This window comes from Accipiter gentilis, chromosome 1 (assembly GCF_929443795.1).
Source record: "Accipiter gentilis chromosome 1, bAccGen1.1, whole genome shotgun sequence".
In the NCBI taxonomy this organism is placed as follows: Eukaryota; Metazoa; Chordata; class Aves; order Accipitriformes; family Accipitridae; genus Astur; species Astur gentilis.
In genome coordinates, this window is record NC_064880.1 from 20,091,666 (window position 1) to 20,114,031 (window position 22,366).

General features: G+C 46.5%; 1 protein-coding gene across 6 annotated transcripts in view; it reads left to right on the plus strand.

The window, feature by feature from the left end:
* The first annotated feature begins 10,728 nt into the window (after window positions 1–10,728).
* Window positions 10,729–22,366, plus strand: part of C1H2orf88 (chromosome 1 C2orf88 homolog) — a 59,071-nt gene continuing 47,433 nt past the window's right edge. For 3 of the 6 annotated variants that reach the window (XR_007507798.1, XM_049815089.1, XM_049815103.1), the window contains exons 1-3: window positions 10,729–10,809; window positions 16,086–16,159; window positions 20,471–20,928. Coding sequence is in view for 5 of the 6 variants with exons in the window: in XM_049815089.1 (XP_049671046.1) it covers window positions 20,637–20,900 (264 nt within the window). In the remaining variant the exon portion in view is untranslated. Of the gene's footprint in view, window positions 10,824–11,382; window positions 11,696–16,085; window positions 16,160–20,470; window positions 21,717–22,366 lie in introns of those variants that run through there. The other 3 variants (XM_049815077.1, XM_049815084.1, XM_049815069.1) reach the window with 3 other exon arrangements.

Sequence of the window (22,366 nt, forward strand, 5' to 3'; positions counted from 1 at the left end):
CAGCCCCTGCCAGTCCCAAACCTACAAGTGTACCTACCACCTGTCAAAGCTGAACTCTAGATCTCAATTAACACTGACCACTAAAACCTAGGTCTTAATCCTGGCTTTATCTTATCCCCAAGCTTATTCCACAAACCCTTTACTAGTTCAAATCGTATGCTAGTGGCATACCAGGTCAATATTTATTTTTTTTAGCAGTAGCTGATCACAAGCTTCAGTGGATTGTTTAGAATCATGCATATTATCAGATCAAGTATTTTGAGTCTTTTCAGTCATAAAAACTTTCTACATGTGATCAAATTTAGCTTTTCTTCAAAGCCGTGCTTTAATGAAATAGATGTGTAGCAAGCTTATGCTGTCTAACTTGGTCTTCCAACTAAAATATTCTTTCCACTGCTATATTTAAGGTAGGAATGGATATCATAAAATTAACTAGAAATTGGGAAAGCTGAGACTTGAAAGCAGAATGCCAGTCCATACCTTTAAAGGGTCCCTGAAATGCGTGCTCGCGCTCTGTTGAATCTCTCAGTGTGGAGTAACTGTTACGCAGACCATCTATTACTAACACTTATTTCAACAGAATTGTTCTGCGATAATCATGATGTCCTCAAGAGAATTTTTTTCCCCCAACATAAATTACTTGTATCATGTTAAAAGTTAATTTTTCCTCCTGAAATCAAATCGCAAAGTTAGGGGTATCGGGGTCTATGTAGATCATGAATGAAATCCATTTTCTTATTTTCTTCTTTGCCATTATGTGGTTATGGATAATATTTCTATTTATGACCTCCAGAAAATTTTTATTGCAGCTTGCTGTTTGATCTGTGTACTGTCATAAATTTCACTGTGTACAAGAGTTCTGATTTTAAGATTCTGTGGCTGAAAACCTCTTGATACACTGGAAAGGATATCTAATATGGGATAGTAACTCAGATGAGATAATTAGATCGTTTGGGTATTGGGTAATGTCTGTAGGTATCAAAATATTTACTATGTGAGCTAATCACAATGACAGTTCTTTGTCAGTAAATTAGACTCTTCTGAAAATTAACTTCAAATTTATCTTCTCATTTCAGTGACAGTTGAAGTCATTTTGTGACTTTATAAAGGAATTTTTTTTTACATTTGTGCTGCAAAAGGTGATGTTGGTGTATAAGAGAAAGTCATAGGGTTTGATCTCAGCCAGCAAGGCAGTTTAGGGAAATGAAAGTCTTCAGCAGCAGTAGCTCTGATTCAGTCACCCATAAATCCCCCCCGAGGGATGTGTATCCTCAGCATCCGCAGCCTTCAGTCCTCTGTCTTTGCCCTAACGTAGCCTCTGAGGGAGTCTCTACCCCAGCTTCTTTTTCAGGCATCTTCTGGCTCATTTCCTATTTGAAAGTCCATTCGCTTCGTGCTCAAAAGAAGCCGGGTTTTCTGCCCACCTCATTAGTGCACTGACCGGTTCAGGCTGCGGCACAGGGCGAGTCTTTGGTGGTCTCCCCATGGGCAGGCAGCTGGACAACACATGAAATAAAAGATGTCCCTTAAAGCGAGGGAGGGATGCATGCCTGCCCTCAAGGAACATTGCGAGAAGTGGGCCAGGCTCTTAAAATAGCAAGAGACATTACAGCTGCTCTCATGGCAGCAAGAGCCCACCCTTTCACAAGTTTGTCTGTACGGCTTAATTTCTCAAGGTTGAGAAACCGATCTTCTAGGCAGAGGTGGTTTGGGGAGTTACTACAAGTACTAGGAACACCTCTCCGTTTCATACTCACGAAGCATCTTTAGCCTTGTCCATATACACCCACGAAGAGCGCGTTTCAGGGAACGTATTAGTCCTTAGGGGCAGGCTGATTCACTCCGAACAAAGCCAGGAAGAAATAATGTGGTGGGTTGGCCCCGGTCAGCAGCCGAAGACCCACCTGGCTGCTCACGCCCTCCCCTCTCCTGCTGGATCTGGAGAAAGTAGAAGGAAGGCGAGAAGACTCGTAGATGGAGGTAAAGGCGGTTTACCAGGAGAAGCCAAAGCTAGGTGTGGAAGCAAAGCAGAGGAGGGCTTTGTTCGCTACTCCCTATGGGCAGGCAGACGTTCAGCTGCTTCCTGGGAAGCAGGCCTTCAGCATGCACGACCGATTGATTACTTGGGAAGACGAGCGCCCTAAACACAGACGTCCCCCCTTTCTTCTCCTTTCGCCGAGCTTGTGTTGCTGAGCATAACGCCGGGGGTGTGGGGTATCCCTTCGGACAGCTCGGGTCAGCTCTCCTGGTCACGTCCCTCCAAACCTACTCACTGCAGGGGGGGGGCGGGGAGCAGAGAGGGAAAGAGAGAACGCCTCGATGCTGTGCGAGCACTGCCTGCCAAAATGTTGGTGAGTTATCAACACTGTCCCGGCCACAAATCCAAACTGCAGCACCCTATGGGCTGCTATGGAGGAAGTTAACTCCGTCCCCGCCAGACCCAGAGCAAATACAAAGCCTGTTACTCTTGTTTCATACTTGTTCACCTTCTTCAGTTGTTGCTCGTAATGATGTTGATGTTAGCCTGAAAATTTGAAGGTACAGACGTTGGTACAACGTTCCTCTGAAACGCGTTACTTCTCCGCATTAAATACATTAAAATCCACAGACGTTACAAGATTAGGAGGAGCAGGGTCTCAGCGTGTCACTGCTCTGCTGATCCCAGCTTCCTCTGCAGCAACACATGTCTTCATCTCTGCTAAGAAGCAATTTCCATTTTAATATTTTATTGTAGTATCTTTTTGGTTTGGGAACCCTGGGAGTGATTTTTATTTCAGGGAAGGGAATGTTATGGGAAGACTGGGTCCTTAAATTCCTCTTATTTCTCTGTATTATTTCCCTTTGTGTGGCAATTTTTGTACAACCACTGCTTTGTTGCTGTCCTCGGGGCTCTTAGTTTTTGGCGTGCCGGTGACCATATTCAATGTGGGGTTTGCTTTTTTGCCAGGTAATTGACTATCGCAAAGCTATAATTTCCAGTGTGGAAAGAAGATGGCGTTGTTTGCAGCCTCATGTCGCAGGGAAGCCTGATGTGATGTATTGCAGTGCACATCCCAAAGTTTGAGTTTATTCTAGGAGAGATCTAAATGTGAAAGATGCACCCGCTTTCTCTCTGTCCAGCTTCTCAGCTGACTAATTCTGGTGGGTGGCTTTTCAGTCGCAAATCTCTCTTGATCCTCTTTGCAATATTCGAATGCCTCATGTTTGGTTAATCCCCTCGCTGTGCTGCTGCCTGATGTTTTCAGGGCTGCAGTTTGCCTGTCCTCCCGTGCTTCATGTCTTACTGCTGTTAGGCATTGATAAAAAAAATAAAAAGAGGACTTGCGTATAAATTAGGAATGTTTCTCTGGCTGGTACACTGCCTTATTAGCAAAAATGTAAATAGTATTTGGTATTTACTGTTTTCCTTGTTTATGTTTTGTAGTACTGCGCACGGGATAAGGATGGTCTCCGTTCACAAGGAGGTTAAGTGCCTGGCTGCACAGGCTGTAGGCAAACCACACCTGAGCTGCTGCTGGGCAGTGGGATGGCCGAAGCCACGTGTCCGTGCTGCCTCTCGCGGACAGCTTATGTTCAGTCTCGCTGCTTACCTTCTGCCAAACACGATCTCCAGTTTCATATGTAGGCGGAAGCAAAAGGTATAGCTGCCTCTTTCCCCAAAGCTCCTGGGGAGCGTTTATTGCTGCTGCTTTGGTTTTTCTTCATGATGAATGCGCGGTGCTGCTTTGGTGATTTAGTGCTCAGCTTCTGTGTATTCCACAGAAGGAGCCATCATTTAGAAAGGTTTCTTAGAAACAAAAAAACAAACAAACAGAAAACCCAAACCCTAGTCATTGCTACGGCACCAAGATAAGCCACGGACTTGAGGCCAGTGTTTGTAATTCCCTGGGGAGCACAGTTTACTCCTGTTAGGGCAGAGCCCAGGTCAGGGCTCACTGCCAGCGAGTCTTTGTTAGCTGAAACGGTCAACCTCCTCCCGCTGGAAGAAATCCCACTATTCCGGAGCCTGTCTCTATCCGGGGAGTCAGCACCGCTCCCTGTTGGAGACACAAAACCTGAAAAGCCCCAGGAGCATTAGGAAAGCATTAGGCTTTTATAATACAATAATCTTTGAGCTTTAGAGGAAGCCGGGAGAATCCAGTATGGTGAAACTACTTCCTATCAGTCACCAGATACTGACAGAAGTCTTGAATTTTTAGTAATTTGGTTTTTTAGCTTGAAAACAACTTTTTGTCGAGTCACACTTCTACAGCATATGGTGCATATAAAATGAGGCTTTACATTACCAAAGTGGCTCCATTTTTGAAAGAAAGGAAGGAAAGATACACTTGTATCTGGTGTGACTAATAATCCAAATGTCGGTTAATCCCATTCTTTCTCTTACAGAATTAATGTTCTGTGAGGTGTCCTCCTTCAGTCCTAAAGTCTTTTTCCTCTATACCCTTAGGCCAGACTCTGGTCCTGCTTTTACCTCACTATATATAAGCTAGGATGCAAGTGTCTTTTTGTATTCTAACAGTGCTACAAAAGATGGAACCCGTGTTAGATAGCTGTGTTTTTCAGTGTTTAACGTTTACTCTGTCGTATTAACGTTTCTTGACAAATCTGCTAAACAAAGGTATAAGATGGGAGATGTACAAAACTGATGGAGAACGGACAAGAGGAGATTTATTACAAACGGGCATCAGGTTTCTGACTAAGAAGCAGCAATAGGGAAAGCATTTTCAGGCCTTACCTTGCAGAAAACAGGGGACAAAAGCTTCCATGGGCTTTCTCTGACTTAATGTTTTCTTGTAAACTTTGTTTTCTCTGTTCTACAAAAAAACCCAACACATTTTCTTAATGTTATTCAATGTATTTCAATGAGATGCCGGATGATGTAAGTTCTCGAAAATATTACAGGTTTTATCAAACAACCAAGACCCATTTTGTGAATTAACTTCATTTTAAAGATTCCTAAGGTTGCCCTAGACAGACTTCCACTACAAACTTTCTATTAATTTCTGGATTAACAGCTACCGCACATTGAAACAATAACTTCTAACAACTTACACATTCAATTAGCTAAAAATTTGGGCTGTATAGAAACATGTAATTTATTTTCTAACCCCTCTTCTGGTTTCTTCTTTTTTATTACTGTTAAGTATAGTTGTTCCATGGGCGAAAAGAATTAATAGCCACACATTGCATCTCATTTTATTTGGGCAGAGTGCCTTTATAGTGTAACATATTGTCATAATTAACTTTTTAACACATTTGTAGGTATCTAGACAAGTTCTAAGTAAATAATGTTGTTTCTTCAAGGAAAATTTTGCAAATATGGTGGCTTAAATAGCTCCAAATGTCTTTGCACAGGTGTTGGTGACAGGATGAAATGAATTACTGCAACTCAGCCTCTATCTACTGAAATACGGCAGCATACGCTGAGGTGTAAGTACGTGAGTAAACCTGAGGACATGCTTCAAGTTCTGCTGCTAAATGGGGTATTTCACGTATTTTTTGGAAAAAAACAGGTCTCTCCCCAACTGTCTCATTGCAATTGTGATGAAGACTGATGATAACAGTCAGCTATCCTCCCATAGTGCTGGGGATTCATTAATGTGTACGAAGTTCATGAATATACTGATGGTTCATGTTGTTTTTCTCCTTTGAGCTGTAGCAGAGGATGCTCATTCAAGTAACAAAAAAAAAAAAATCAAATTAATAGCAATGGGTTAAGCAATATACTTTAAATATTCAGGATGTCTTCATACAAGAAAGTGGAACTAGGGTTTACATTTATATTCTAAACTTAAAAACTATCAAACCCTTTTTTGAGAGCTGGAGGATGGGATGTTCCAAAAATAATTGTGATATAGAAATCAATGTTGTGCCCTAAGGTTAGAAGCAAATATGCCATGGCCACTGCAACATGCTTTTGTAGTAACAGAGTTGAAAACTGGGCAGCACTGAATGATTTCTGTGGCCTATGTTTGGGCATACGCTAATCATACCTGTCCTTCCTTTTAATCAACATAGTTCAAAACACCAAGGAAATATTTTAAGAAAATATGAGCTCTGAGAAAAGACTTTGGTAAATCTCAGTTGTGCACAGAATACGACAGCAAAGCATAATAAAACAAGAATTGAATTAGGTAAAAAAAAAAAAAAAAAGAGAGGAAAAATCCATAGTTGAGGAAAGGAACATCTTTCCCATCAACAAAGTTTTTGAAAATAGAGCACTTATTTAAAAGGCGGTTACTTAGCCTATAAAGCTGGTTGTTTCAGTGAAGTCGACCTTTGCATCATGGTTTTGATTTTGAAACTCTACCAAAGTACATTACTGCAGGGTGGTCAGAGCACATCGGGTAAAACTTTAAGGCTCTTGGATTACTAGGGAGATTTTAGTCAATGAGAAAACCTTGGGGTTTTTTAGCTCTTCAGACTCTATATTGATTCTTTTCAGACTGCATAACATTTTCCAGCCCATACAGTTAGCAGATTACTGCTCGTATAAATAGATTTTGTAAAGTCACCATGTGACTGTGGGCATGCTCTGGGGGAGCTACTGGGGCAGAGAATACTTGTCCTAGCCTCCCTTCTCTAACTCTTCGACTGAGTGAGAAATATGTGCCTCAGTAAAGCCCTCCCTAATACAGGTGTGTGCATGTATGCTAAAAAAAAAAAAAAAAAAAGAATTGAGAAACGGAGCAAGTATGAAGGGATTCAGCCAGCAACCGATGACTAGGGAGTGAGTTGGCGGTTGGAATTGGACAGATCCAGTACTCCTCCATGGACTTCTTTAGCCCTTTTTAAATGCCACATGTCATGTCAGTGGGATCTTCAATTAACTTAAGCACTGCTTGAGCAAAGGATTTCTTTTTTTTTTTTTTTTTTTCCCCTCTGCTTTCTGAAAGAAAGGCAGGGACACAATCTGACCCAGCGTTTGTCGGTGTGCAGGACTGACAGACTGGCCGTCTGGGCAGCACCTAGTCAAAACCAGAACACGTGCTATGTTTTGCCCACCTGGCCAACCACACAGCACAGGTCAGAAGATGTGGAAGAAAGCTGGGGTGGTCGTAAATTGGGCGTAGGTGAAATAGGAGCCAGCTGAGATATTGCCAAACAGAAGAAGATATGAGTAGTACAGAAATGAGCGTAGGATATTGTGGGTTTATGGGACATGGAGGAAGAGTTGAAGGCTTGGACGGGGGAAGGCTTTGCAGACGTGGAGAAGCCATGAAAGGTAGCAGGTGGAAGGATGAGGACAGGAACTGTGAAATTGTATCAGAGGGAAGGAGAAACCAGATATCATTTATTCTGTTACCCTTGGACAGCCTCATTAAAAGTTAGCCATCTGGTACAGAGCCTGGTAAGTGACGAGTTTTGCACCAAAAGTAGTGGTTCAGCAATTTCTTACCTAGGTTCCTCTGAAACGTCAGCGTAGCTATCATCTAGTCTGGCAGCCGTTTACTGTTCCACTTCCATGATTCAGTTTGCACCATTGTCTTCCCATTGCAAATGTATTTATGCCGCGTGCACCTTATTATCAGAAAGTGCTTGTATCACAGTGGGGACATCCAAGCAGTTGTCTCCTGCCGGGGTGAACACGCGCATGCAGAGCAGGGCATGCCAAGCATTTAGAGGGTTCAGACTATGTTAGAGGAAGATCTAGCAAACTCTAATAAGTAAAAAACTAATAAAAATAGCTAATAAAATAAATATCGGATCTTACGACAACGAAAACATCAAACTTGGTTCAAAACAATTTCTTCTGGAGGGCGAGTGCCTTCCTTACCCCTATAGGAAAGTGCTTTCAGCCCCTCAGACTGGGGAGAGGGGTGTAAGAGGCAGCCTGATCTGGGAAACTGAGTCCCAGGAAAGGCTTTGGTGCCTGTGTCCTCCCACAAGCTCCTGTGCGCTGGCAGGGAGTAGGGTACCTTGGGGACCCCACGGCCCCGCTCCCTGGGCAACTGCTGCACCTCCAAGGCCTCCGTGCTGGGGCTGGGGTACCTCAGATTTGGGCACTGTGGTTTTCAACATCACAGCACCTGTGCCTGGCCCCAGCCTTTCATACTGAAATGCTTTACGAGCTAAATATTTCATCGACTGCCTGGTCTGTGCCTGGTGGTAGACATTTCGAATAGATGCTCCGCATTTAAAAAGACTGACTGCTTTGCTTGAGCTGAACATAATAAGCTGTCTTGCATATTCCACAGCTAATAAAATATTAAATATGTTTTGGCACCCAGAAATAAATACCGGCTCGAAACTCTCATCACACCTATCTCCCTCTCCCCGCCCTGCTTTACCCTGAAGTGCTGCTGCTCAGGCTAAACGGCTTGTTGTTGGGTCATGACATGGGGAGGCGAGCGGTGCACGAGTGCCGTATGCTTATTATCTGTCGGGATGTAACGGAGCAATCAAATCGGGCGCTAGTGATGTACTTACAGCCTGTGCCGTGCAGAGGAGCACAGCCTGTGAAATGTCTGCCCCACGCCTCAGAGTTGCTCGGTGGGAACGGCACTGGCTTAAAAGCTGAAGTTAAAAGTGGAGCCTCGTGTTAGAAACCAGGCTAGAATAAGAAAGAGCACAGTAGCCATAAACCGCTACAAAGATATGCATAATTTAGTTATGAAATTCTTGTTTAAAAACCGTTTGTATATAGTTTAAAAATCACTCTTGTAATAATATGGCTCTGTTTATGCAAGGTAACCGTGCCTTTCCAGTACTCCGTCTTGTTTTAATTGTCAGGGCTATGATTTTATTTGATTTGCTCCTCCACCCACCTGGAGGCGAACTAAAACAGTAATAAAAACATCTGACCGAAATGTACCCAGGTCAGAGGCTCCCGAGTCAAAGCTCCTTGAAATCAAAGGATATGGTGCCGCCGGCTTTAATAGGCTTTGGGTCAAGCTCCTAAAACCTGCTCCTGCAAACACTTTCCTACGCGTGCTTAACTCCCAAAGGGCTTGCTGCTGGCTGGGGAGCTCATCGCTTAAAAATCGCACGTGTGGGGAACCGGAGCCGACGTCGGTACCTGAGGCTGCCTGCCCTGGGAACCGCTGCTGTGGGTAGGCTGGCAGGGAGGGTCGAGCTTTGCCGCCCGCCCGCCCGCCCGCCGTTTGCACCCCAGGCCCAGAAACTCTCCCTTCGGTCTCTTGGGGCGGCGTGGTTCCCGTTAGGGCTGGGTGAAATGATGCAGCAGTCGCAGCACGTTACAAAGGCCACGCACGGCGCTTGTCAGCTGAGTGCTTTCTCCGGGCCCCGAAGGCAGTAATTAGTAAAATACTTTTTTTTGTTTCATTAATACTTCTTGATGGACTCTTGGCAAGTAATGAGCGTAATATTGCGTGCTGTTGCCAAACGGTCACAGCAGCTGTAAGCAACGACCCCTTTACAACTGGCCTAACCGCACCACTGGCTTTGGTCTGAGGAGGTGTTTGGGGGTGGCTGCCTGCTCCCTGTCCCCCGGCTCTCTGGGCGAGGGCGGAGGGCTTGGCGTTCGCCAGTCACGGAGCGGGCGGCGGAGACCGGAGGGACGTGGTGCGTATTCTTCTGTGCCTATCCAGCCCCTGGCTCTCCCGGCCCCGCGCAGCCCCGCCGGGGCTTGATAGCAGCAGGGCAACGGCAGCTACGTTTAGAATAGCGTTTTTCTTCGCTAGTATTACTTTCTTTGGCTTTGATACCCTTGCAATAAATTCCTTGGCTGGCCGATGCCTAACTGGAAATAGGTGAGAAACCTCCTTGACAATAAAACTGTTGCCTAAATACGTAGGAGGACTTTGCTGCTGGTCAGGAGCGGGGGGCCGAGCCCCGCAGCACCCCTGGTTTTTGGCCTGTTGCTGTAGGAGAAACCGGTGCCTGGCGTGAGCCCCACGTCCCGAAGCACGGAGCCGGTCGCCGCCAGGACCAGGGGACCGCTGCGGGGCCCGGCGTGCTGTTTTCCAGCCCCGGCCGGGCACGGGCTCGGCGGCAGCCGCTCCGAGGCCGTGCCCAAGGTCGTGCAGTAGCTTTGATGTCAAGACTCCCCAAAGGCGGGAGAGCTTTACCCGCGATGTCTGCTCGCCGCCCTCTCTTCAGACATATTTTTCATTTTTAGCGTCGCTTTTATTTTGGAAGAATTAAAAGCGGTACTTTAGTTTGCTCGGCTCCCTCCTTCGGGAAGCTTTCTTTCGGGGCGAGGGCATTTTTTAAAAAGCTTTGGCACGATGAATATTCTTCTGTAGCGGCACGCGATGTGACGCTGCCTGACAGGACCACATAGGAGAAGCGTCGCCCAGGCCTCACCCCTGGCCTTTCCCACAGTTTTCTTCACTTTAACGTTCACCAGTGCTTCCCCGTTCCCCGGCCCGTTGGCGGTTTTGTCACAGGGCCGCGTGGAACACGCGCTTTCGATAACCGTGAGCTTTTGTAGGGCGACTCTGCCCCCTGAAAACGCTTCCCCTCTGCTAAAAGCCGGCGAAGCCAATGACAGGCGCTTTTCCTGCGTGGGTGATTTCCATAACGCCCCCCCACACACACACACCCACCCCCACCACCTTATTATTTTGCTGTTGTTAATTTTAAATGGCGGGCCCCATCCCGGCGCGGAGGCACGTCGCCCCCGCTGCCACCGGGGGGAGGGGGGTGGCCCGGGGGGGGGGGGGGGGGCGGGGCGGCAGGTGCCGCTGCGGCGGGGCGGGGCGGGGCAGCAGGTTGTGGCCGCGGCGCTGCTGAAGGGGACGGCGGGACCTGCCCGCCCGGCCCCGCCCCGCCCCGGAGCCCGCGGCCGCCGCGGCGGTGCCGCGGGGAGGGCGGAGAGCGCCCGGTGGAGCGGCGCGGCGCGGCGTGAGTGGCGGCTGGTCGGTGGAGGGAAGGAGGGGAGGGGGGGCACTCCCCGGCCGCTACCTGTGCGAGCGCGGCCGGGCCGGGCCGGGCCGGGCCGGGGGGGGGTCCCGGGAGGTCCCCGCGGTGGGTGCGCGGGGGGGACGGACGTGGGCGCCGCCGCTGCGGGGCGGCGGCGGCAGGGCGTTGGCCGCCGGGAGCCCCGCCGCGCCGGCTGCTGCGGGCGCGCTGGCGGGCCGTTTGGCGAAAGTGATGTGGAGAGGGACCCGGGCGGCGGTTTCGCTTCTTTGTCGTTTTGGAGCAGGAGGGCGGAGGACGCGGCGTTGGCGGGACGAGGGCCTGATCCCGCGGAGCGCCTTGGGAGCGGAGCCAGGAGGGAGCAGCCCGCCGCAGCCCGCCCGGCCGCGGGAGTTTCTCTGCCCGATGGACGGAGGCGTGCCGGTGGGATCGCGTTCGCGACGCGGCCCCCCGCGCTTCGGCCGCCGCCGCCGCCGCCGCGCCGGTACGTCAGGCGGGCTTCTCGCTGGCGTCTCGTCTCGCACGGGACTCGCAAGGAGGAGCGGGGTCGCCCGCTGCGGGAGGGACGGGCCGCGGGTCACCGTGTGTGTCCCCCGGCAGCCGTCGCCGGGCGCGGCCACCCGCGGGGCGAGCGGCGGCCGTGGGCAGGACCGGCCTTCGGCCTCGCAAGCGTGTGCTGCGGAGGGATGGAGGAGGAGCCGGGCTTTGAGGTGGGCTCTCCGGGGACGGGCGGCGGCGACGACGCCTCGCTCCTCCCGCCATCTCGCGGCCAGGTCGCTGGCAGCGAAGTCCTCGAAACCGAGGGGAACCGAGGTGCTGCTCCAGCCGGGCGCCGTCCCGCGGGATCACCGGAGGAGCGGCGGAGAGCGAGGTGAGCCGCGCCGAGCGGGAAGGCGAGCGGCGTGGCCGCGTCCCCGTCCGCGGGCTTCTCTGCCGCGGGGGGGGACGCGAGTGCTGGCCCGGGCGGCGGGAGGGTTTCTCGTCCGTCCCGTCCCCCCCCCCGCCCTGCTCCGCCGCGAGTGCCCTTTCCCGGCTTCCGCGCAACGCCGTGCGGGGCGGGCTGCCTTCCCCTAGCGCGTCGTGAAGTACGGGTTTGGTAGCGTAGGGTCCGCCGTGGCAAAAAATCGTAAAACCTTTGGAGGGTCTTGTGCTTTCTCGTGGTTCAGGAAGCAGGAGTCCGAATCGGGTGTTTAAATATAGTGATTTGGGGGAGAAAAAAAAAAAAAGAAAAGAAAAGAAAAAGGAAAAATGCAGGGGCTCATGCTATAGTCTTTACAAAGGGGCGCTTTCAACCTTCACGTAGGTACAAATGAGTTTTTTTTCCGAAGGTCGTGTTCTGGGGAGAAAACCCGTTCTTCAAAACCGCTTTGGTTTGCGCCGGTCACACGAGGGGTTGGGTAGAGCCTGGCGACGTTCGTGTCTCCAGGGCCAACGCGGTTCCGTGGGCACGGTGCTGGGGGAAGAGCCGGCGGTGCCGCCGGGCTGCGCGGGGCGCGACCGCTTCGCCTGGCTGCCGGCCGCCCCGCTGCTCGGGCCCGAAGGCGGCAACTCTCTTAGAAGTAGAAGCTGGCACGTTGGGAGCGATGAAATTCGAGAGAACAAATACTGGGGGAGAGCCGTGAGACGGCGTGATTTTTAAGGCTGACGTGGTTCTTCACTGCAGTTCTGGGCAGCTTTCGTACAGCTGGAGCATCTGGTCGTTAACTCCTCACTTTGTTCTCTTGCTCCTCGGCTGATTTCTGCCAATCATCAGTAACGTCGCTGTGATTTTCAAACACGGGGCTGTGTTTTCCTGCGCGTTCCTGCGCGAGACGTGGAAAAATGGGTCTTCTGTTGCATTCCTATTTCCGATTCCCAGTTTTACAATTGGCTTCTGTATAGGGAGGTTAAAGAACAGAATGGGGTTGTGTGCTGCTTCTCTTGTACTCTTCTCTGGTTGATCTTGGGCAGATCCTGGCCATCTCCTTCCTTCTGACTTTCATTTGCATTAATCCAGTGGGGCCTCTGCCTTCGTAAGGGCATCGCAAAGCAAACCAACGCACCTCATTCATACCTTATGATCTGCAGCTCCCTATGTTCGTAGTTGAGTCTTGTGACAGATACTACAATAAAACGCGGCTGTCAGACTGAGATACTGATCCACTGTTTTACCTGCTGCTGCTCATCAGTTCTCCCTGGCAGGAATCCCAGGCTGGGCAGCAGCCAGTGACAACGGCAGGAGGGGCTGTCTTGCTTGTAAAGATTTGTGCATCCCCGTTCGTCATCTGCAGCAGTCTGTCTTTGGCTGGCACCTGTGGAGGACAGTAGTAACCCTTTATAAACAAGGCTACATCCGAAGCTTTAGCGCAAGTATAAGTAGCTTGATGTTTTAACATGTTCCTGAAGGTAGGCTGTTAAAAAGTAGGCTGTGACTGCACGACTGACTTGTTGGGGTGGAAGTTTTGCAGTATATATAGGAAAATAACCACTTTCCGCTCTCGTTCGTTCAAAACAGAGTCACGGCATTGTAATAAACCAACAGGCTGCTTCGTTTGGACCCCGTGCCGTGCTTTGGAGCGGTCTAACGTCGGTGTGGGACTTGGCCAGTGTCTCTGACATCCTTTGGTGATACGCCTTGTGTTTTCCCCTGCTATGGAGAAAATGTTTGTGGGGGTCGTCTTCAGGCTGTAGACCTGAAGCTAATATATATGGGGGGTGGGCTAATAATTGCAAGAACCGTGGGCTTTGCTGAAAGATGTGTTGAACCCGTATTTTCCCATGTTACGCAGGGCAAGGACACAGCTGAACATCTATGTTAAAAACTTTATATCCATTTCTTATATTTTGTTTCTGTTCAGTCCCCAGTTTTGAGCATTATTTTGTATTTGGGTTCTTAGAGAGTTTCAGATCTCCTCTATGACCAGTAGCTTTTCCTTCCTCTGAACCAAGGCATTCCTCTAAGTTCTGTAGTTGGGTTCCTGAAATCTTGGCTAAACTTCCTGCGGATGGAGTTCCTGAGAAGCTCTGCATCTTCTTCATGCCCTTTCTTCTACAACCTTGCTCCGAGGCCTCGCTTGCTAAGGAAATCTATTGGTCCACTTTTCCTCATCTAGAAAACAGGCTTTCAACAACAGTAGGCATCCCACTCTTGTTTGGATGAGGGTAGGTTAAGTTAATGTTCTCCCCTGTCCGTGGTCTGGCAGAGAGTCTGTACTGATAAATGTCTGCTTACTTGTATTCTGAGACATTGGGGGGAAAAAACCATCAGGCATTGAAAAAATCAAGCAGAATTAATACATTGCACGTATTTCTGTCCTAATTGGGAGAAAACAGTATTATGTTGTAAGGTTGGATGGGGCTTTGAGCAACCTGGTCTAGTGGAAGGTGTCCCTGCCCGTGGCAGGGGGCCTGGAACTAGGTGATCTTTAAGGTCCCTTCCAACTTACACCGTTCTATGATTCTACGTATGGTTTCTTGGACAAGCAGCTAAGTTAAAACAAGAGCAGAGCCTGTAAGAAGTTTTCAGCATTCTCTTCCCTTCTTTCCTTCAGGCTGCTCTCCAAGCTGTGTGCAATTCCGATAAATAAATGCTGTACTGGAGGGAGGATTTCAGGACAGGCTGACTGGGTACAGTTTTACTTTCATGAAATTAGAGAGCTATCAAGCCCATGGTGTTTTTTACTTTTAACAAGACTTTTTTTTCCTGGATGAAAACTAACCTTGCGGCTGCTGAGCACTGTACCTACTAGCATGGCTGTTTTCTGAACTATTGGTATCTTCACCTCAATGTTCCTTGCTGTACTTCACCTTTGCTTTCTACATCAACTGACCTGTTACTGAAAAGCCTTTTGAAGTAAGCTAGAGGTTATGCCCATTTCTGAAAAGTGAGTGTGGTGTTTCCCCATTCAGTTACAAACTGGCTAAGAAGCCTGCAAAAGTTTTATCAATTCTGGTCATGGGGGGGAACCCAAGCCTTTGAAATTCCAGCGTGTACCCTGAGGCAGATAATCAGGAGACTTTCACTTACATGCTAATCCTGCAGAGCAGTTGTTTGCCCTTCCTGCATCCAGCCCTTTCTAATCTGTAGCTCTTATCTCTCCTCGGCAGCAAGTGACACGAGAGGGAGAGGATGGCCCTGCGAGCAATGAGGGCTCTATTTTTGCTCTTTGTCGCCGGAGTTGTTTGGGGTTATTTAGGTATTTCAGTGATTGCCTGCGATAGCTGGATCTTGGGAATTGTGCTCGTCTTAAAATAAGTCTAGCTTTTTAAAACTTCCTTTTCCTACGATTAGACGGAGTCTTTATAATAAATGTTACTACAGTGCGTCTCCTCTGTAGGATTTGCAGAAAACTGGATGTTGAGGAGAGGCAGAAATGAAAACTGGTGGACTGGACTGCTTTGAGAGCCCCTGCCCGGGGCTGCTCTGCACAGGGAGCCTCCGAGTCCCGCAGCGATGGAGGCGATGCTGTGCACTAAGTGAATGATTCATCCCTCTACCATCTATGTGCCGCTGCTCCGTTCAAAACTACAGAATATCCAAAGGCATAATACCATGTGTCCTCCTGAATAACATCCCGCCTTGTTAGGGAGAGGAAAGGCAGGCGTAGGATGTTCTGGGTTTCTGTTTCTCTCCATTATTGCATGGAGGTTGTAAATATTTAATGTGATTAGGTGCAGTTCAGAGGTCTGGATGCCTGAATGCTGTTTGGTTTACCTCTGCTGGTACGTCGGCTGGGTCACCTGCCTTGAGTTTGAATATCTTTGCTACAAAGAGTAATGTTTATTGTTTCCATGGTAATGACAGCACTGTGATTATCTGACTGTTCTCCCTATGCACTTGGATGATAAAGGTCCACGTCTCAGCAGAAGCTGGTGAGGGAGAAGGGAAAACAGGAGAGAACTTTCAAGCTTAGGCAAAAGATGGGGCGCTCCAGATACTGGCATGTTACCCTTCCTATATCCACGCTGATGTTGTCCTTAACTGGACTTGCTGTGGAAGGAGGTTGGCATCCTGCATGTAGTACGGGAGCCACTAGCCCAAGCAGTGGCCCTGCCGTATGCCTGGGGTTAGGTGCTGTGTATAAATTGTTGCAGCCTGCCATTCAATCTAATTTCTGAAGTGCTGTATCATCCTTTTACCTTTGTCAAAGTCAAATACTGTGGGTGAACAGACAGACAGTCTTCTGCAAGGCCAGAACTACATATTCATCTAACTTTGTGATGATACGTTAACTCTGACATCTTCACAAGTGCTAAGTTTTATTTATTGGCTCCCTTTGCAGAGACCCAGTCGTGAAGCTGTCTGGGCTGTACTGGGGACAAGTGGGACAACTTGTTAAAAGCAGCTGGGTTTTTGGTAAGTAGCATACTGAGCTTCTCTTGTGGATACAGAGAGGAAAAAAACCTAAAAGCCTCCCTGGCTGGAGGTGGGTTACAAGGAGTCATATTTGAACCTAAAGTTTGGGAAGGGAGGAGCCTGGCTCTGTCACAGCAGAAATTACTCGCCGTGTTCAATTGGGCAAAGCTGCACCAAGCTATTTTGAAAAGTACGACTTACTTTTAATCCAGTGACTGCTGTAACAGAAGGTGTTACAGAAAGCAGTTCCTTGCGGTATAGCATTGAACTTCAAGGAGATTTTTTCAAAGGTCTTATGGATGGAAACTGTTTAATTGGTAGCAGGAACTTGCTTGCCTACGATAGCTAGAGATGTTGTGTAACAGCAAAACTCTTGCTCTTCTGCCTGCCTTCATCCTATGAAGATGTATTCCAGAGAGGCAGGTGAAATGTATTTTTTGATAGCTCACATTTACCCTTTTGTAATTATTTCTTCTTGATGATTTTAATACCTTAAGAAGTCTTACTTAATAAAACTGCAGTTATGCTATTAATGCTTTTTTCCTGTATTTTATATTGTATAATAGTGAATTGCAGGCATCCTTTTACCATTGTTTTGTTTCCTTCAGTGGTTAGAAATGAACTTACCTTGACAGGAAACACTTAAAAGCCAGGGTGGCAAAGAGACTGTTTAACCCTCTCATGCAAGGCGAGTTCAGCTACCTGGTACGACTCCCTCAGTATTTTCTCTCTCCTTGTATTACCACAGGGCACACATGTAGTAAGTAGCATAATAGGTGAAACAACACCTGAACTTGTCCTTGGGAAATTCCAATTCCAGGCATATGGAAGGGAATTGATTGTTTTCAGGACTCTTCTTAAAATAATACACAGTCTTTATAGTATTGAAGTTAAATGAGGTATTTAAAAGCATATTGACTATACGTCCACTGAAAATGAGCACAACAAGGAACCTGTATTTTTTTCAGATTAATTAAATCAACATTTCACTTACTGTGAAATTGTTCTTTATAAAGAGAAGCTATGTTAAGGTTTGTGATGGTGTTGCTTTAACTCCTGGTTGACAGTGTAACAGAGCAGATTGCAGCTCCCTAACCTCTGCCTCCAGCTAAGCACAGCAGCTTGTCACGGGAGGAGCTGCATCTGCAGAGGTTTTGGCCTGAGCCTCGAACCATCTATGCAGTAGTTTCTGAGCCACAACTGGCAACAGATTAGAGCTTGGACACTGAAGGAAACAGACTGCTATCAGACTATTTTGCCTTGTGCAGTTACTGAATGAAACATCGTGCTGGGAGTAAAATGAGCTGCTTTTTTTTTTTTTTTGCCTTCCCCCCCCTCCGAGGTTGTGAGCATTGTGAGGAAAGGTAGAGATGTTAAAATCCCTGTCAGAACTCGACGCTCTGGAGATGAGTTAGGTGGAGGGGATTTAAACAGCGGTTCACCAGGTATGCACAAGCAATGGTTGTCAGAAAAACAAGAAAGGAGGCAGAAGATTGAGGGCAGCTTCATTTGTGATCGTTTATGTGCCAGCAATTATTAACTCGAGCAGAGCGGGCAAACTATAAAACTTGATGCAGTGACTAGGAAAGTAGTGCGCTCTATAAATAATGAAATGAGCAACAGTCAAGAGTTTAAACTAGGGTCGATAACTTTGCTTTTAAGCTCAACTAGTAATCAATTTGGAACAATTTAGTTGTCTTGCATGCCTTGCTATCTAGAAGTTTTATAGCCCACCCCTTCCTCTGTGTAAGACGGTCACACAAACATTTCATTTAGCCCAAATGAAAAGGCAGAGGTAAGAAGGTGGGAACAGAGGTAAATCCCGCAGAGGAAGATGCTGACCTAGGGAACTTCTCCTTACCTACTTCAGGAGATGTTTGTCCTCCCTCTACTCACATTCCCTCCTTCTTTCTGCTAGACACTAACTCATCAGCTGGTGTCCCCTAACAGAAGAGGAAAGGAAGTCTCCAGCTGTAGGATGGAAACATCTTAAAACAATGATAAAATGCTAACTAAAGCTGGCTACCATTCAACAGACCTCCTTTAAAAAGTGCAAAAAATAGGATAACGTATAAAATAATATGGCTTCAAACGTAGGTAAAAAAATCCAAACCTGAATTCAACAAAGCATCAGGGGTGAAGCTCTGGTAAAACAGGTTGTTACATCAACTGTGGCAAAGAGCATTTGTATGGCTGGGGAATCTGAGGTTTAAATCTACAATACTTACAGTTCTGGCTAAGCCTACGAAGGACACAGTATCTAATCTAAAACTTCTAATTGTTACCAGTAGTGTAGTGAGAAGGGATTGGACAGCATACCTGGCACCTCCCAGTGAAGTTTGTGTATTGCCTTGGCTGGATGAAGACTGCAGATTTCAGGTATCAGCAATGTTGGGTTATAGGTGCTAGTAGTGATAATTTGCCATATTAGATACTTCGAGCTCCAGAAGAGCAAGTGGAAATTATTTTGATTAATGTTTTATTAATGGTAAATATTGAAATTAGACATGCACAAGATATTACTATTAGGCAGTTTTGAATTATTCAGATGTCTGAATTGCTTTCAGACATCTCCTTGGCCTCTGGTCTGTAAGCATGTTCTGTAAGCTTTTTAAGTTTCATCAATGTATGCAGTTGATAGACATGGGTATAAAGCTCATGGGTTTTTGATAAACCTCTGTAGGCATAAATGTGGCTTCTTGTGCAGTGAAGGGAATCCTTCCTTCTACTCATTTAATAACAAGTTATTACCATAAAAATCTCACTGATAGCTTAGCTCTCCTCTGTGTTGGGTAAAACTACAAATGCTAGCAGCAGGGTTTATGTTACAGGCTTGTTAACTGTACTGCCTATTCTAAAATACACTGGCACATGCTACAGCGTGTCATTACGCACAAAAGAAACTTAACCGAATTTTATTAAAGTGATTTACAAACATTTCTGTAGAACGCTGAAATGTTCTGACACAAAGCTAGAGGTATGAAAACATTTGTACGTACTTCATGGTTTCAGCAGCCTTTTAGGTCTGACTTTCTGCCAGGAACACCAACCACCACTTCTGAGTGTTGGCGCTTCAGCCCTACAAACTGTTTTCTAAACAGGTAGTGATGTTTCTGTGAACTAGCAGAAAGAGGAGGGAAGCTTGTCACCATGAACCAGGTTCTCGTGAGTCAGCTGCTAGACTTGGGAAGTCCCGTCCTACCTGTGAAGCACCATTTGCCTGCAAATGGGATTTCCTCTGCAAATATTTGCCTGCGATCAGGTTACTGCATTGGAGCCCCTATCTACCCCAGTATATAAAGCAAATAAATAAGGCTTAACATCTTTGCCATGATTATGTTTTCAAAGGCTATTTACAGAAAACCCTTTAACTTTGGCTGACCTTAGTACAACGTCATCGGGTGAAGCTGTAGGGAACAGTTGGTTTCTGTGCAGCAGTCTTTATTTTGGCTGGCAGTCTATTAACTCTGATAAGCGGGTAAGCTCATACCATGCGAAGTCAGGCATACCATGAGATTCTGCTTTGCCTTCGTAGACAAAGTAGCCTGAGAAACAGCTTTGTAGGCTACTAAACAAAAAAACGTATGCCAGAATTTGGGCCCGAGCAATTCTGATTCTTAAGTTTGACAAAAGGATCCTGTCAGGTGTTTCGTTCCTCACTTTCCCTTCTCTAGATGTAGAGTTGTCCTGTTTTAGTAAGAATGGTGCTCCAGCTCTGTCAGAACTGCCTTGAACACAGCAGTTGGCTGCTGCAACCTCTCAAGGGAAAAAACCAAAAAGCAGCTCTTGTTCCTCATGAATACCTTCCCGTGACTGCATGCTCAAGCCTCCTTAAGCAACAGCAGAATGACACTGAGAATTAGTGTCACTCCTGCCCAAAGGGTGTACAACAGCTATGACACAAGGCTCTCGTTAGGTGGTGGTTGTATGGTGTTTCTGTGGGGTGTTTTGGGGGTTTGTTTTTATTTTCTTTAGCAGCAGCAGTCACTGGAGTTAAACAGTATTTGTTTACAGGTTCAGGAAAAGAGCACTGCATTGTCAGTTTGGAGGAAACATAGATTTGTTTGTTTGTTTCCTGAGACCTTTATGTTCTTCAATGGATTACATCACGTACTAGGAATTGCATTCAAAGGCAGCTTGAATTCAGGTCAAGTAGTAGATGGATGTTCCTGATAAAACCATTTTACGCACACCATGAAGAGATTTATTAAAGTTGCTTCTACAAGCGTCTGTAGTGGATTTAGCTTTCCTTTGAGCTCACTCAGAATGGTAAACTATTTATTGTGTTTATATGAAACACTATTTTGACAGATTTCTTCAGAAGTAAAGAAGCACAAAAGGAGACGTTCTCTTCTTTGAAAATAACACGAACCACTGGCAAGAAGCAGCAACACTGTGCATCAAACAACGAAACCATTTCCAGATTATAAAAACATGCTGTTGAACTGAATTCGGCAGCTGCGTTTTCAAATGTACCATGGGATGCATCAAATCCAAGGATGCCTTTCCAGGTTCAAATGCTATCCAGGATGAAAGGATTGGGGAAGGTAACGAAGGATGCACTGGGGAGAAATCATCACTGATAGCAGTGAAGGTGGATGAGAGAAGTCCATCAAGCACTATAGTGCTAGACTACGCACACCGTCTCTCCCGTGAGATTCTTGATCAGGCGGTGAAACAGTGGGCAGTGACTGAAAGCAAATACAGCGACATCCCTTATATTGAAAGTGATGTGCCCTGAGCCGTGACTGGCAAGGACTGTCTTCACAGTGAGTGTCCTGTCTGTTAAGCAGTTTGTATTTGGTACTAGTGCAAATAAAGTAAAATCAGCTGTGATTTGAGCATAATGCCACTATATGAATGTTCGCGAGGAGAGGCTGAAAAAAATTGCCTTCTAATCTGTATTGCTAAGAAACTAATTGGATTACAGTAGAATCTATTCATCAAGTGTCATTTGTTATTGGCCGTATGTTGAGTATATCCTGTCTTTGTATGTGTTGAATGTGATCAGAAATTGGTGTTAAAAAAAGAGGATGAGAAGAATGTGGCTGCCCTGCAACTGCACAAGCACTGCCACAGAGGCCCCAAAGATGCTTAACAACAAAGCGTGGATTATTTTTATGTACTGCATAAAAAATCACTGGCCAGTTTGTAGGTGAAAAGATAAGAACTCTCTATGCTTGGCAAATTTGTCTGCGTTTTGCTAAAGTGAAACCAAGGTCTGCATGTAGCAAAGAAAACTTCTGTCATAAATTTTACTTTGATTCTTTGACCTGACTAAATCTGTAAACCACAAAATAATGAAGGTGATGAGAAGCATTCTATAAAACCAAGCAGTATTCAGGGAACCATATGGATTATGATACTATTCAACTTCCATTCTTAAGTGAACCAGTGAAAAACATTACAATATTGATAAACAGTGCATTATAATTAACAGATGCTCTGGCTTCTGTAAATGCATGAAGGCTATTCTCGAAGATCCTGCAGTAAGATAGTTTAATGACACCTGATCACTGTGTTCAGAACAAGGCCATTCGGGTTTTTTGGGTTTGGGTTTTTTTTTTCTGTTAGGGTGCTGGTTTTGGGGGGGGGTTCTTTTGTGGTTTGGTTTTGTTGTTTGGTTTTTTTTATTGTAACCCAGATAGGTGTGCAAAAACTACTGAGGCTAACTAGTGAAATGAACCTTCAAGGATGTAACAATGTTTTAGGACTGTTTGTTTCATGGGACCTATGGCTGCATTACACTAAAATTTCACTCTAAAGTAACACCCTTGGGACAGTACACCTTCCTTCAGCTTCTGTAGGCTCAACGCTTACCTGCTGGTAAAACTGTATATGGGGATGCAAATATGAGCTACAGAAACCTAAAGCCTGAGCCATGCACTGAATTAGTGAATAAGCCTTAGGCCCAAAGCTAAAGGGCTACATTCTTTACCGGTTTGATCTAGCTTGCATCCACACGCTGCACCCTGCCTCTCCAGGACTTGCAGCCTGACCTACTGCACTCATAACTAGCATTTGAGATATCAAGAAAGGCATAAATTAATCATAGCCATCTTAAAGCTGTAATTTTGCTGACATTTTATACACAGTGAATGCCTTGTAAAAGCTTGAGTTATTAGCACCTGTTTGTTCCTTTTTCTGTTATAGCCAGTTTAAAAGACGTAGGGATTTTTTCCTAGATCAAAGTGCTTTTCCATTTTA